This window comes from Pristiophorus japonicus, chromosome 4 (genome assembly GCF_044704955.1).
Source record: "Pristiophorus japonicus isolate sPriJap1 chromosome 4, sPriJap1.hap1, whole genome shotgun sequence".
NCBI lineage: Eukaryota > Metazoa > Chordata > Chondrichthyes > Pristiophoridae > Pristiophorus > Pristiophorus japonicus.
In genome coordinates this window covers 66,568,525-66,583,686 of record NC_091980.1, presented here as the reverse complement: position 1 = coordinate 66,583,686, position 15,162 = coordinate 66,568,525, and the positions used below count along the sequence as shown (strand labels likewise).

General features: G+C 42.8%; 1 protein-coding gene across 5 annotated transcripts in view; it reads left to right on the top strand.

Annotated features, from left to right (window-relative positions):
* Window positions 1-15,162, top strand: part of LOC139262934 (kelch-like protein 3) — a 164,235-nt gene that overhangs the window by 124,469 nt on the left and 24,604 nt on the right. For all 5 annotated transcript variants that reach the window (XM_070878256.1, XM_070878253.1, XM_070878257.1 and 2 more), the window contains one exon: window positions 1,740-1,857. In XM_070878256.1, the coding sequence (XP_070734357.1) occupies window positions 1,740-1,857 (118 nt within the window). The remainder of the gene's footprint in view (window positions 1-1,739; window positions 1,858-15,162) is intronic.

Here is a 15,162-nt window from a genome sequence, read left to right as displayed (position 1 = left end):
GTCACTGAATGAAGGCTCTGTGGCAGCTGCTAGCAAAGTTGGCACACATTTGCATTTTCAGTAGTGATCTCACACTAGTTGAGCATTTTTGGAGTGGAAGCTTTTCCTGTGGACAAAAGCTGCTGAATCACCTTCTGCTGCCCTGATAGGCACTTGAGTGCAGTGTATTATGACCAGAACATGAGGAAAGTCGATCACGGCTGTGAACCCAGAGCTCTCTCATTCTGCCTGTGTCCATTGGGAAGACATTATACTATTTTGCTCTGGCAGGATTAAGTAAAGCCCCCCCCGATGCACTGCTCTTCACAAATATCCAAGAAACAAACTCTTGAGACCTATAGACCCTGTGGACTGGATAATGCCTTCTAACAGGCCCACCTGCTGCTTGTCCTGGTTGTTGAAGCTGCTGTTGCAGATCCTTTGGCTATGTCCATTCAAAGGAAAGAAGCAAAAACAGCACCCATGATGAGCTTTAGGGGGAGGAAATCAGAAAGAAGCAAACTGTAAACTTGGAATTGCCTTGAGAATGCACTGCTCATAGTGGCACACAGATCTAATGACTGCCAGCAAGTGAGTACCCCGTTAAATCCAGCTTCCAGTCAGGTCAGTCAGTTTGTGAAACCAATTCTGCTAAGTTATACCCAGCGGGCTTGCCTCCTGACCCACCACATTAAAATCATATTGAGGTGCTAATGCTATCGTAGGACCCCGATTTGAATTGATTTCATGAGGCAGCTGCCTGTTTCTGGTGGGTGTACTTGCTACCTGAGTCAGCTCGGGTCTGTGAAATACCTCTGTGCAGTACATTCATGCCACAAAACATGGAATTATTTTCACTTGAGCTCCTTGTGGCTGAATTTTCTGTCACTAAACTCTGATCTAAAGTGAGATACAACCTAGACACCAATGACATAAGGGCACACATTGCAGACTCCCAAGAACATGGGAACACACAGTTCAGACACCAGGGACAAGTATTGCTGAGTTCTCTCTGTGCTTCCCTCTCTTTGGGGTCCTTGAGCTTTCTCTGGGTCTCCCTCTCCTTAATGCTGAATCACAATGCATTTCAAAATGGTGCAACATGCACCAAAATGTCAAAAGTAAAATCCATGCCTCAAAACTGCCCTCCAGAAAGAAATTTATCATCAGAGCTCACTTACTCCTTCAAAAATTGCACTTTTACACACTCTAGTTTTTCTCCCTCATAATATAACTGATGAAATATTGGGTATAGCTACAGCTATAAGTCATAACAATTTAATGTACCATTGTAACTGCTTTCTGTATGTCAGACATGAGGTAATAAAAATCCTGAAATCCAATGTAAAAGGAATTTAACTTGATCAGTTGTGTTGAAGTAGAGGCCTTGGTCATTGGCCTTTGTTCAGGGTTATTTTTTAGTTGTCAGCTTTTTGTGGAGTTCTTGTCAGCTTTTCTGAAGCTGTTAATCAGCTTTTCTGAGTTTCGCAGATTGTTATATATGACGGAACATTGCTGGAAAACATGCCTGTTGTATCCCTGCTGATTTAAGGTGGAAGTTAAATAGAACCTTGTCTCACTTGTGTGAGCACCAAACCCATGAACTAAGAAGTCAGAATTGTGGCGGATACTGTTTAAAGACCTAAATTTTGGAGATCCCTTTCAACACCAGCACTGAAGAAATCAAATTATTTCCACAACCAGGAAGCTATACTGATAATATTTGAGTTGTAACACAGATCTGCTGTTCTTGGTTGCAGGTTATGATAGTAGTTGGTGGTCAGGCACCTAAAGCTATACGAAGTGTGGAGTGCTATGACTTTAAAGAAGATCGATGGAATCAAGTAGCAGAGCTGCCTTCCAGAAGATGCAGAGCAGGTAAATACAGCTACTTTCATTAAACCTAGAGCTCTATTCAGTTGAGAGCAACAAGTGCAATTACTACAAGTAATTTTATTCAGTGTTGTCACTCGGTATATTTACTTGTCTTGGTATAAGTATATTGTATCAACCAACTGCATGGACTTGTTGGGCCGAATGGCCTGTTTCTGTGTAAATACTTTGTAATGTTGACAGCTTGGCTCAGTTGCCAGCATATTTACTTCTAGGCCAGAACCTTGTTCAGAGTGCTGCATTGTTGGAGGTGCCATCATTCAGATGAGACATTATATTTCAATATACTTAATTTATATGGTGCCTTGTAGGTGGTTGTAATTATTACAAAGGTTAGCTCTATTTGGAACTTTTAAAATGCACTTATAAGTTTGATACTTCTGCCAACAGGAAAAGTCCATTTTCTACATGTTCATTTTCAATAAAATTCAGACTGATGAAAGAATTTACTTAATAGGTAATGTTAGAACATTTAAAAAGTGGAAGAAGTTTTTCAGCATGTTTCTTCGCATAGATCATACACTGTTTGTGAATGAAGGGTCTCTTCCCAACTTATTCAGAAGATTTTGAAGCTCCAAACCAGGAATCTAGGCTAATATTTCAGTACAGTACTGAAGGAGCATTGCATTGCTGGAAGTGCTGTCTGCGATAAGATGTTAACTAAGACTGCACCTGACTCTTAACAGAGAGAGTAGACAAGGGTAATGCAGTAGATGAAGTTTAACTAGATTTCCAAAAGGTCTTCGATAGGTGCCGCATAATAGAATAATGAATAAGGTCAGAGCATGCAGAGTCAGGGTACAAGTAGCAGAATGATCAGCTAGCTGGCTGCAAGGCAGAGAGTAGGGTAGCTATTCAGAGTGGCAGAAGATGGAAAGTGGGGTCTCACCAGGATCTGTGCTGGGACCACTGTTTAATTTATATTAACGATTTAGACTTTGGAATCAAAAACACAATTCCTACATTTGTGATGACAGCAAATTTGGGGGAATCGTCAATACTGAGGAGGACGCAACAAATTACAAAAAGACATCAACAGGCCTGCAAAATGGGCATATAATTGGCAAATGAATTTCAACACAGATAAATGTGAGGTATTACATTTTGGTAAGAAAAATAAGGAATTCACATAACGTGGAAAATCAGAATCTAAATGGGGTAGAGGAGCAAAGGGATCTGGGAGTACAAATACATGAATCACAAAGTAGCAACGCAGGTTAATAAGGCCATTTAAAAAAAAAGCAAACCAAGCACTAGGGTATATTTATAGAGGAATAGAATTGTAAAGTAGAGAAGGTACGCTAAACCTGTATAAAACTTTGGTTAGACCACATTTGGAGTACTGTGTACAGTACTGGTCACCATATTATAAAAAGGATATAGAGGCACTGGAGGGGGTACCTCTGTATCCTAATGTTGTGCCAGTGCACTACTTTTAATTCATCTCCAGTTATTCCTATCACTGGCAGACCTGACAACATTAGTTCTTTTAATTTTACATGCTCTAAGAATGTAGCCTACCTTGATAAATTCTGGGGAAACTGCTGAAACATGTACATAAAAATGTTGCAGGTAGGTCATGCCACATTTGGTCCCCTACCCCTGTGCCGTGTAGTAAAAATCCTTTGGGTCTGCAGTTTACTTTTCCTCGGCTAAAGACTCTGCTCCTTGTGTTGGACTTTACATTGCTGAAGTTTGAGACAGTCTCCAGAATCTCCATAGGACTAGGTTACATTAATAAGACAGCGTATGAAACATCCTGTGTTCATCTTTTTGGCCTGTCTGGGTTTTTGTGTTTTTTTTCAGGGATCTCAGGAACCTGTGATGTTGGCATCGGAAAATTAATCTCCAGAAAATAGCATACATTCTTTTCAGAACAAACATGCAAAAGAAAGAAAAGCTTTTATCTTTATGTTGTATATTAACATCTATTGCTCCCAAGACAACTACAGAGCATTTAAAAGAGGGCAAAACAAACAAAAGAGCATTGACGTATAAGAAACTGAGAAACAAATTGGAACTTTAGAGAGAGGGTGCTGTAGCTGGGTTGTACTGTACACCTTTCAGCACTGACCCATACAGTACATCAAAAACACACTAAGTTAATTTAATCAGTATGTCTGCGCACACATCTGCCAAAGGTATTAACTATAGTGCAAAATGCAATATTCCATTCACAATCACTGGCACTCATGATTATTGCGTAAATTGCTTGTCACCTAAATACGATACCGTGATTTGCCACATTTGCATCAAGTTCATGAAACACACTTGTAAGGAACAGCAGCAAGTATTTCCTGCATTATTCAGAATAAGATAAACAACCACATAAGGCTAAGAAATCTGGGCATACTCCGTCAGACATCACTGCTAAATGCTATGGTTACAAAGGTTCCATGAGGGCAATTTCGACTTTGTTGCCTGGGCGGTAATCTGGCAGAGGGAGATCTGTAACAGGTGAACAATCTGCTCTGCCGGATTACCGCCCAGGTGGTGAAGGGGAAAACTACCCCCCTGTAACTTCTGTTTACACAGCTGAGTCCCAGCATCAATAATGCTGGATTGCTGACTGTCATGGCAGGATCCATTTTAAACTCCCTTTGGTGTCAAAATATTGTGGGACCAAACTGCCGTTGATACCAACTAAAGTTGAATTCCATATAAATAAGAAATGTCAACTTTTTGGTTTTGGTGAAGTTGAGGGTGACCACATAGATGTAGGATAACCATCTTCTGCCATGTTTCTGATCAAGGAAAATGGCCGTGTCATCCTTGAGACTGGGTGGTCTTCTCTTGTCAGAATTTTTTTTGTATGCATTTGCTCTGTTTACCTTGATACAAGCAGATGGAGCAAAAGTCATGCTGTTAACCAGGAGGGAGAAATTTTTGCCATCTGGGCCCTGCGCCAGGCGCAGTGCGAATGGAGGCGTTGTACAACTTTTGCGGCGCAAAAATGGGAACCTCGCCAACTAAAGTGCGGGGCCGGGAGCGCTCTGAGAGAGGTCTTGGGTGGGTGGAATCACAAAAACATTCTAAAAATGTTGCCCACACCACCACAACACAAATCTCTTTTTTAAAAAAAAAAAGATTAAAAGAATAAACACTCGCACTTACCTTTTCTGCACTTTATGTACCTCGCTGCCGCCGGCCTGGCTGGACTGCTTTGTTTTACCTGGCGGTATCACGGGGTGTACGGGTCGGGTGTGAGTCAAAACTCGCGCCGGTGTCGTAACGAGAGGCGTTGCACACCTGGCGCGGTTCTTTCCGGCGGTGCTTCCAAGCGCTACCGCAAAACCCGACAGGATGTAGAAGACCTTGCTGCCCCATTTCTCACCGCTCCGGGGGGAAACCCGAAGTGCAAAGGACCCGAAAATCCAACCCATTATTCCACTGTCGTGCAGGAGGGATTTCCTCCCATGTTTGAGGAATCAAATATTGCATCTGGAGACTCTAGTTGATGGCCTATTTGTTGAACGATGATGATTGTTTGACCTGGATCTCCCACTGGGCAAAAGTGATGTTCTATTGAGTCCTGTCTTGTGATGTCTTGCATATCCTGAAGTATCTTCAGCATTTGTTTAGCTTTGGTGCAACAATGAAAATCATGAGACTTTATATGTAATAGGAGTAGGACAAAACATACTGCACCACCTATCTGCAACATCATGGTGATGTATTTATGTACATGGTGGTTTCTAGGCTATACTATGGTGTGAGCAGGATGAATATCATTTGGAAAATTAAGACTTACCAGGTAGGTAATGTATTTTCACCCTATTTTTTTACATAGCTCTCTCCAGGTAGAAGGTTTAAATCAATAATTGTGCTGCCAGATGTTTTTCACCATTCATATGGATAAAACAATCACACCCATTATTACAATTTGCTGGAATCTGAATGACAGAACTGCTTAACAAGGTTATCAGATAATATAGTTTCCATAAATTATGGCTGCCATGCTTGAGCAGTTTACAAGAGATCGAGTACTGCCCTGAAGTTACACTTTGGTACAGGTTATTTTAATTTTAATTTTGGTTTATACCTATTGTGCTACCATTGTGCTTCCCATCATTCTTTCATATTGCAGCATTGATCAGTGAGAGTTTATTACTACAGATTTGTCAAGAATTAATTTCCAGTGGATTACTGGGAACTTCTATGGCCTGTATATATTACTAGCCAGTAAATACATGTTGAATTTGCAGCCAATTATAATAAATAAGATAAAGTGTCGATAACCAGACCCATTTTCAGATTTTTATAAACACATTGGGGTCGAAATTCAGTCCCGCCGTTGTTGAGGCGGTGTCACCGCTTGAGTGATGATTTTAGCGCCGGGCGTTAGGCGCAGCCTCAAAAGTCATAAATTCAGTTTTTACGCCCAAAGATGAGAGAGCAGCACCAAAAAGTGGCATTGCACACTCATCCTCAGGCAGGAGCTCAGGAGGCCGACTGAATTTCCCAACGGGAGGCTGCCGCCATGCTCGGAAAAAAAACCTAAAACTTCTCCGATCTACACACACACACTTCCCCACTCTTAAAACTAATGAAAACATGTAGAAATAAATAAAGAGAAAAACTTACCTTCCTTTCTGGGCGATTCCGGCCGAGATCCGCTCTTTTGCGACAACCTTTTCCTGGCTGTACGGCCTCCTGTTTGTACGGCAGCCGTAGAAAGCAAATGTCGCGACAGAGGTGTTGTACGCTGGATGATGTCACCACGCGGGTGGTGTTAGCTGGCGCAGTGTTGTCTCTTGGCGCCTCTGCCAAAGAGCCGACTCAATTTAAGTTGAGGCTTCGACACCGCTTACCGACGACAGGAGACCTTTGTCGCCTGTTAGCCACCTCCCGTGTGTGGTAAAGGGCGGAGGACAAAACCCAATTTTGACCCCATTGCTTTTAAACAAATATAACTTAAATCTCCACTTCTTTTGTACTTGCAGAAAAAAGTATCTAAAATTTGTAGTGTAGACCATTTTCTACGATATACTTACAGGAAACTCAATTATTGTTCCACAGTATATTAAAATCAACTAGCAGGGCAAGTCAATCCATTAGCGAAGTTCCTGACTGGGACTCCAGCCAGGTGAGTCCTGGAGTAGTACTCCCTGCCAGGTGAGTGACACCCCTGTGCAAATCTGTTTCACACACAAGCTTTTCAGCTGATGAAAAAAAGAAACTTTTATATTCCATTAGTCTGGCCTGAATTCAAACCTGGGTCCTAAAAGGGAAAAAACTCCGTTATAACTCAGAACTGAAAGATTGTGAAACGTTCTATGCATGTTCAACCATAATTCTTATGCATTAATATAATTACTATAACTATTTTTCTCTCATTCATTTGTGTCCCTCCAGGACAATTGTATATTATTACAAAAGCAAAATACTGCAGATGCTGGAATCTGAAATAAAAAAACAGAAAATACTGGAAATCTCAGCGGGTCAGGCAGCATCTGTGGAGAGAGAAACAGAGTTAACGATGACCGTTCATCACAACTGGTGAATGTTCGAAAAGAACCGATCTTAAGGAGCACTGAAAAGGGAGGAGGGCAGGAAAGATTAGAGAGACAAAAGGAATGATGGGCCGAATTGAAATGATAATGACAGAAGTTAGATAAAGGTTAGTCTAGATAGGGTGTAAATGGCGGAATAATGATCATTGGCGACAAAGAGAAAAAAAACATAAGATTGGGGGGAAAGGAGCCACAAATGGGCAGAGGTTATGTTCTGAAATTATTGAACTCGATGTTGAGTCCAGAAGACTGTAAAGTGCCTAAACGTAAGATGAGATGCTGTTCCTCGAGCTTGCGTTGAGCTTCATTGGGACAGTGTAGGAGGCCGAGGATGGAGATGTGGGAGTGGAGTGGGGAATTAAAATGACAGGCAATCGGAAACACAGGGTCACGCTTACAGACTGAATGGAGGTGCTCCGCAAAGCGGTCACACAATCTGCGTTTGGTCTCCCCAATGTAGAGGAGACCACATCATGAGCAGCGAATACAGTGTACTAAATTGAAAGTACAAGTAAATCAATGTTTTACCTGGAAGGAGTATTTGGGGCCCTGGACAGTGGGAAGGGAGGAGGTAAAAAGGCAAGTGTTGCATCTCCTGCACTTGCACGGGAAGGTGCTGTGGGAAGGGAAGAGGAGGGGGTACTGGGGGTGACTGCGGAATGGACTAGAATGAACTAGAAAATTTCATTCACTTTGCATCCAATTTCCACCCTTCCATCACCTTCACATGGTCCATCTCCGACTCCTACCTTCCCTTCCTCGACTTCTGTCTCCATTTCTGAGGATAGGCTAGCAACCAATATCCACTATAAGCCCACAGCTACCTGGACTACACTTCCTGCATCCTGTAAGGACTCCATTCCATTCTCCCAGTTTTTCTGTTTCCATCGCATCTGCTCTGATGACGCCACCTTTCACACAAGTGCCTCTGACATGTCTTCCTTTTGCCTCAGCCAAGGATTCCCCTCTGCCATGGTTAACATTGCGCTCGACTGTGTCCGTTCTATTTCTTGCACCGCTGCTCTCGCCCCTTCCCCTCCGTTTCAGAACCATGACAAGGTTCCCCTTGTCCTCACCTTTCACCCCACTAGCTTCCATGTTCAATGGATCATCCTCCACCATTTCTGCCACCTCCAGCGTGATCCCACCACCAATCACATCTTCCCCTCCCTCTCAGCATTCCAAAGGGACCGCTCGCTCCGCGACACTCTGGTCCATTCCGCAGTCACCCCCGCACCCCTTCCCTTCCCACAGCACCCGTGCAAGTGCAGGAGATGCAACACCGGCCCTTTTACCTCCTCCCTTCCCACAATCCAGGGTGCCAAATACTCCTTCCAGGTGAAACAGCGATTTACTTGTACTTTCAATTTAATATACTGTATTTGCTGCTCACGATGTGGTCTCCTCTACATTGGGGAGACCAAACACAGATTGGGTGACCGCTTTGCGGAGCACCTCCGTTCAGTCCATAAGTGTGACCCTGAGCTTCCGGTCGCTTGTCACTTTAATTCTTCGCTCCACTCTCACTCTGATATCTCCATCCTCGGCCTCCTAAACTGTTCCAATGAAGCTCAACGCAAGCTCAAGGAACTGCACCTCATCTTTCGTTTAGGCACTTTACAGCCTTCTGGACTCCACATCAAGTTCAGCAATTTCAGAGCATAACCTCTTCCCATTTGTGGCTCCCCCCTCCTCTTGTCTCCAATAACAGCTGGTCATTATTCTGCCATTCACACCCTATCAAGACTAACCTTTTTCTAACTTCTGCCGTTACCATCTCAAGTTGGCCCATCATCTCTTTTGTGTCTCTAATCTCTCCTGCCTATCATAGACTTTCCCTGTTGTTCTTCCCCTCCTCCTTTCAGTGCTCCTTAAGATCTGTTCTTTTTGAACATTCGCCAGTTGTGACGAAGGGTCATCGACCTGAAACGTTAACTCTGTTTCTCTCTCCACAGATGCTGCCTGACCCGCTGAGATTTCCAGCATGTTCTGTTTTTACTTGTATATTATTTGCAGGCGAATTGTGTTAAGTGCTGGAGGCACTAACCAATATTGCCACACTATTTCAAATGTTTAGTTATAGGTTTGCATAGCTGGTTGCAAACCGTGAGACCTGGGCTGTATCGTTGGATATTAAGGGTTATGGAACCAAAGTGGGTAGATGGAGTTAAGCTACAGATCAGCCATGATATAATTGAATGGCGGAACAGGTTCAAGGAGCTGAAGGCCTATTCCTGTTCCTGTTTAGTTATTGAGTGTAAATGTGTCTGAAGACATGGCTGGGACAGCACAGCGGATGCTGCCACAAGGGTCAATTGTGGGTCAGGCTGGCACTGCTTTTGAGATCCCATTCATGCAAGTCTGAAATGTTAATGCTTTGAACAAATTTTGAATGAAAACTGGATGAAGCCTCCTCTATTAACAAGAATAGAAATAAAATTCATACTCTTTATAAGGCTGTGCTGCCATTTGCTCATTGCTTTTTTCAATTTATAATGTAAATCTTTTCTGTAGACTTTCTGTTTGGCTTTTTGTAACTGATTTTTTTTTTGCATTTCATCTTTTTTTTGTATTAAAGTCCCAAAGTTTTCTTTTTATAGTGCTTATCTTTTAGTAGTTTTACGTTTATTTTTCCTCTTTTGAGCAGATGTTAGAAGTGAAATTAGGTCGTCTTTATAATGGAGAAGATATGGGGTCAGAACCTCATTTTGGAGCCCTATAGGATTCTGAGGTTGTGAACTATCTGTTTCAGAAAAAGTGGCTGGGATGAGGGGATAGGATTGGTTTCAAGCGTATGCTGTTTTTGGAGGGGTGGTGGGGGTGGCAAAGATGATGGCTTTGGTCTTCCTGTGTTTAACTGGAGGTAATTGCGGTTCACCAGACTGGATGTGAGTCAAGCAGTCGCACCACGCAGGTAGTGAAGGGATCGAAAGAGCTAGTGGAGAGCTGGGTATCATCAGTGTACTTATGGAAGCTATCTTACGTATTCCGATGTTAGTAAGGGTTTGCAAGTAAATGACAAAGAGGAGGGGGCCAGGAATATTACCTTGGGGGACTCCAGAGATAACAGTATGGGGCAGGAAGAAAAACCATTGCTGGAGATGCTGTGAATGAAATTGGATAGTTAAGAGTGGGACCAAATGAAGGCAGCCCCACTGAACTTGACAATGGATGAGAGGCGGGAAAGAATGGTGTGGTTGACCATGTCGGATTGCAGAGGAGTCCAGGAGGAAAAATGTGAAACGGTCACACTTATAGAAGATATCATTTGTGACTTTTATTATGGATGTGATTAAGATTAAATCAGGAGTTATCCAAGTCTGTGTGATTCAGTACCACAGGAGGCAGTGCATTTTCCAGCGAGCTACTGGGGGTAGATGAGGGTTTAGATTTCATTCTCTTTTAAAATTTTCTCTTGAATGGTTATCACTTTTTAATGTTCTTTTAGCATACAATTTCACTCCTTTGGTTTTGTTTGATGAGCAACTTTCTCTATCTTTATTCTTTGCGTTTATTATTTGTTAGTTTCTTAGGGCCCAAGTTTCCACATGATAAAAAAACAGGCGCCCCTCCGAGCTGGGCGCCCGTTTTTCGTGCCGAAAACGGCGCCGGAAAAAAAACGCGCGATTCTGGAGCGCCCTGCAGCTCCATGTCTGCTTGGTGCGGCGCCCAGGGGGGCTGAGCCTACACTCGCGCCGATTTTGTAAGTGGGAGGGGGCGGGTACCACTTAAATTAGTTTTTTCCTGCCGGCAACGCTGCACGTGCGCGTTGGAGCGTTCGCGCACGCGCAGTGCGAAGGAAACATTGGCACTCGGCCATTTTTGTAGTTCTTTGTAGCTGTTTAATTTTTGAAAATTTTTTAATAAAAGCACATTGCCATCAGCACATCAGCACTGAGGCTTCTTGCAGCAGTGAGAAGGCTGCAGGAAGCCTCAGAAAGTTGAGGCAGTCGTTTCCCTCCCCCCCGTGGGAACGAACGGCTGCTCCCCCCCCCCCCCCCCCGCAGAATTCTCCCTGGCTGAAGCACTTTCACACAGGTAGGAAGATGGTTTATTTAATCTTTTCATTGCTTATAAATGTTTATTCAGGTTGGATTTATTTGTGTAATATTTGTATAAGTATAAATAAGGATTTATTATAGAATTTAATGACTTCCCTTCCCCCCCACCTCGTTCTGGACGCCTAATTTGTAACCTGTGCCTGATTTTTTAATGTGTAGACAAGGTTTATTCAGTTCTACAAAAATCTTCACTTGCTCCATTCTAACTTAGTTTGGAGTACATTTTCACTGTGGAAACTTTCAAATCAGGCGTCAGTGGCCGGACACGCCCCCTTTTGAAGAAAAAATTCTGTTCCAAAGTAGAACTGTTCTACCTGACTAGAACTGCAGAAAAAAAAATGTGGAGAATTGCGATTTCTAAGATAGTCCGTTCTCCACCAGTTGCTCCTAAAAAGCAGGCACAAATCATGTGGAAACTTGGGCCCAATATGTGAGCAATGTCCTGGATTTTGAGGTCAGCAGCGAACAAATGGCGCCAACCATTCATTATACTTGCACTTGCCTTCACTTTCTGTGGGCTTTTGCACTGTGACTTACAGTAATCAAAAAGTCGAAACAGCACAGCACCCTCTACTGGGGATCTGGGACCTGTGTGAACAGGGCAAGGTGTGTCTCCTTAACCGATCCGATTTTACAATCATTATTCAGGCATGCAGAATCTAAACCAGGAAGTGCAAGTTACAATATTTAATTCAACGCCAAATCATGCACAGAAAGAAAAATAAAGAAAGGGAAAGATAGATGGGATTAAGAGAGAGAGAGATAAAAGATACAAATAAAATGTTAATTTAAAAAAAATAATTAAAATCTGAAGGAATGAGACTCCACACTTTTTAAAAAGTAAATTTTCAGTACCAGAGAGATTGTTTGGCTGTAATTGACTTATTACACCATTAAAAAAAATTCACTTACACTCGAATGGACAAGCCCTAACCTTTTCTACCATGCTTGGTGAGTATCTAGTGGGTAAGTACTAGTCTCGGTGAGATACTGTTAGAGCGAAGCTTCTGGAGGAGCAGGGCAACTCGGACAGCATGTTCCTATCTTTCTGATTTCCACATTTAACAGCGCATGTGTGGTCGCCAGATGTTGCTGTCCGATTTACTCCTTAATAACTTCACTTACAGCGCTTAGAGCCTCACCATTATTCTTACCACAAAATCCAGGCAATTGTTTCGACCATTCCCCACATTTGCGCAGAAACAATTTAAAGGTCTCTCATCTACCACCTTAGTTATTTATTCTTGTATGCTCCCTACCTGATTAAGTGCAGGTTTAGAATCAATGGCCCCGAATTCGCGGTCGGCGGCGTGGCTAAGAAGTACGCCACCAACATCTGAAGGAAATCCGCACATGCCTCGTGTGTACCCCCTTCAAAAACTTGCTTTCAAACGCTGCAGAGTTGTGTGCAGTGCAGTGCCCTGTGGAGCCCAGGAGCAGACTGTTGTGAATATGTGAACCTGGTAACACGTGAGGCCGTGCTGCTTTCACTTCCTGACTCTTAGCCAATCAGGACACGGAGGAGATTGTTGATTTACCCACAACTCATTTTAAAAGGCTATGAAACCATGCATGCCATTTAGTTACAGAAATGAATAGTTCATTGTACAAATAGAATAGAAATAAGTATTTACTTAGACTATTTCTGTCATAAGTGCACAAGAGAACTTTTGCCGGGAGCAACACGTTTCCCCAAGCAGGCACCCTTCGACTGCTAGTCGGATGAGGCAGCCCAGTCCAATCTCTATCGGCCTTGGCTCACCTCATAAAATAACTGTTCATTAATAAAACGTAGCAGTGATATTAGTCCCATTCAATTTTTGCAAGTGCATGTGGAAATCCCAAACCTACTGTCAATTTCAAAATTTGATGGCGCACTCGAGAGTATGCCGTCATATCGACCGCGAATTCAGGGCCTATGTAATGATCAAGGTTGGTAAAGCTATCTTTAAATATCTGCACTATCATCATGTTGATCTAGTTTAAATGCTCCCTAAAAGCAAGCTCAATCGCATACATAAATCTTTTAAAGATGAAATGCACTAGAAAAGGCCATCAAAAAGGCAAATGGGATTCCTGGCTTCATGAATTGGATTAGATATAAAAAACAAGAAAATGATGTTGAATTTGTAGGCGTACTGTGTGTAGTTCTAGGGAAACACCATTAAAAGAAGGATATTAGGGCCATAGAAAGGTACACTGAAAATTCTACCAGAAATTAGAAGTTACAGCGAAAGCCTTGAAAGATTGGGGCTTTTTTCTTTAATAGAAAAGGTTAAGGTGGGATTTATTGCAAAATTTCAAAATCGGTTCTACTTGTTGCAGAGACTATAATGTTGTTTAAAAGGAAATTAGATAAGTATTTGAAAACGGAAAGTATAAAAGGATACAGAAAATGGAGGTTCAAATAGATAGCTGCAATTGAGGTAGCATAGCACTTGTATCCGTATGGGGATGATGCAATAGATACTGTTGAGTCATGGGCACTTGGCTAGAAAGAGCGCCATCAAGTGGAGGAGTGGGGAAGTCATCAAATGACTTATCGCAGATTATTTTTTTAATATACTGCTACTATCAAATGCTACTTTACTCCAAGTAATCCTGGGAAATCACCTTTGACCTTTCTATCAAAATTACTGTTCTAAGTAAGAACCCTTTTTTTTCCCTTGACTAATTTTCACCTTTCCCCTTCTCTCCTGAAGGTGTTGACTCACTTGGTGACCTATTGTTGGACAGGTGCCAACTGCCTTGTCTAACTGACGTCATTATGTGCTAGTTGTTGGGCTGTTCAGCCTTGGAGTGTATCACAGTTGAGGCTGGTGCTGTTCACGCACTTCAATTGTTGCCTGCCTAGACTGGTGATGCTGAGACCAGTGTACTTAGAAACATAGAAAATAGGTGCAGGAGTAGGCCATTCGGCCCTTCTAGCCTGCACCGCCATTCAATGAGTTCATGGCTGAACATTCAACTTCAGTACCCCATTCCTGCTTTCTCGCCATACCCCTTGATCCCCCTAGTAGTAAGGACCTCATCCAACTCCTTTTTGAATATATTTAGTGAATTGGCCTCAACAACTTTCTGTGGTAGAGAATTCCACAGGTTCACCACTCTCTGGGTGAAGAAGTTCCTCCGCATCTCGGTCCTAAATGGCTTACCCCTTATCCTTAGACTGTGACCTCTGGTTCTGGACTTCCCCAACATTGGGAACATTCTTCCTGCATCTAACCTGTCTAACCCCGTCAGAATTTTAAATGTTTCTATGAGGTCCCCTCTCATTCTTCTGAACTCCAGTGAATACAAGCCCAGTTGATCCAGTCTTTCTTGATAGGTCAGTCCCGCCATCCCGGGAATCAGTCTGGTGAACCTTCGCTGCACTCCCTCAATAGCAAGAATGTCCTTCCTCAGGTTAGGAGACCAAAACTGTACACAATACTCCAGGTGTGGCCTCACCAATGCCCTGTACAACTGTAGCAACACCTCCCTGCCCCTGTACTCAAATCCCCTTGCTATGAAGGCCAACATGCCATTTGCTTTCTTAACCGCCTGCTGCACCTGCATGCCAACCTTCAATGACTGATGTACCATGACATCCAGGTCTCTTTGCACCTCCCCTTTTCCTAATCTGTCACCATTCAGATAATAGTCTGTCTCTCTGTTTTTACCACCAAAGTGGATAACCTCACATTTATCCACATTATACTTCATCTGCCATGCAT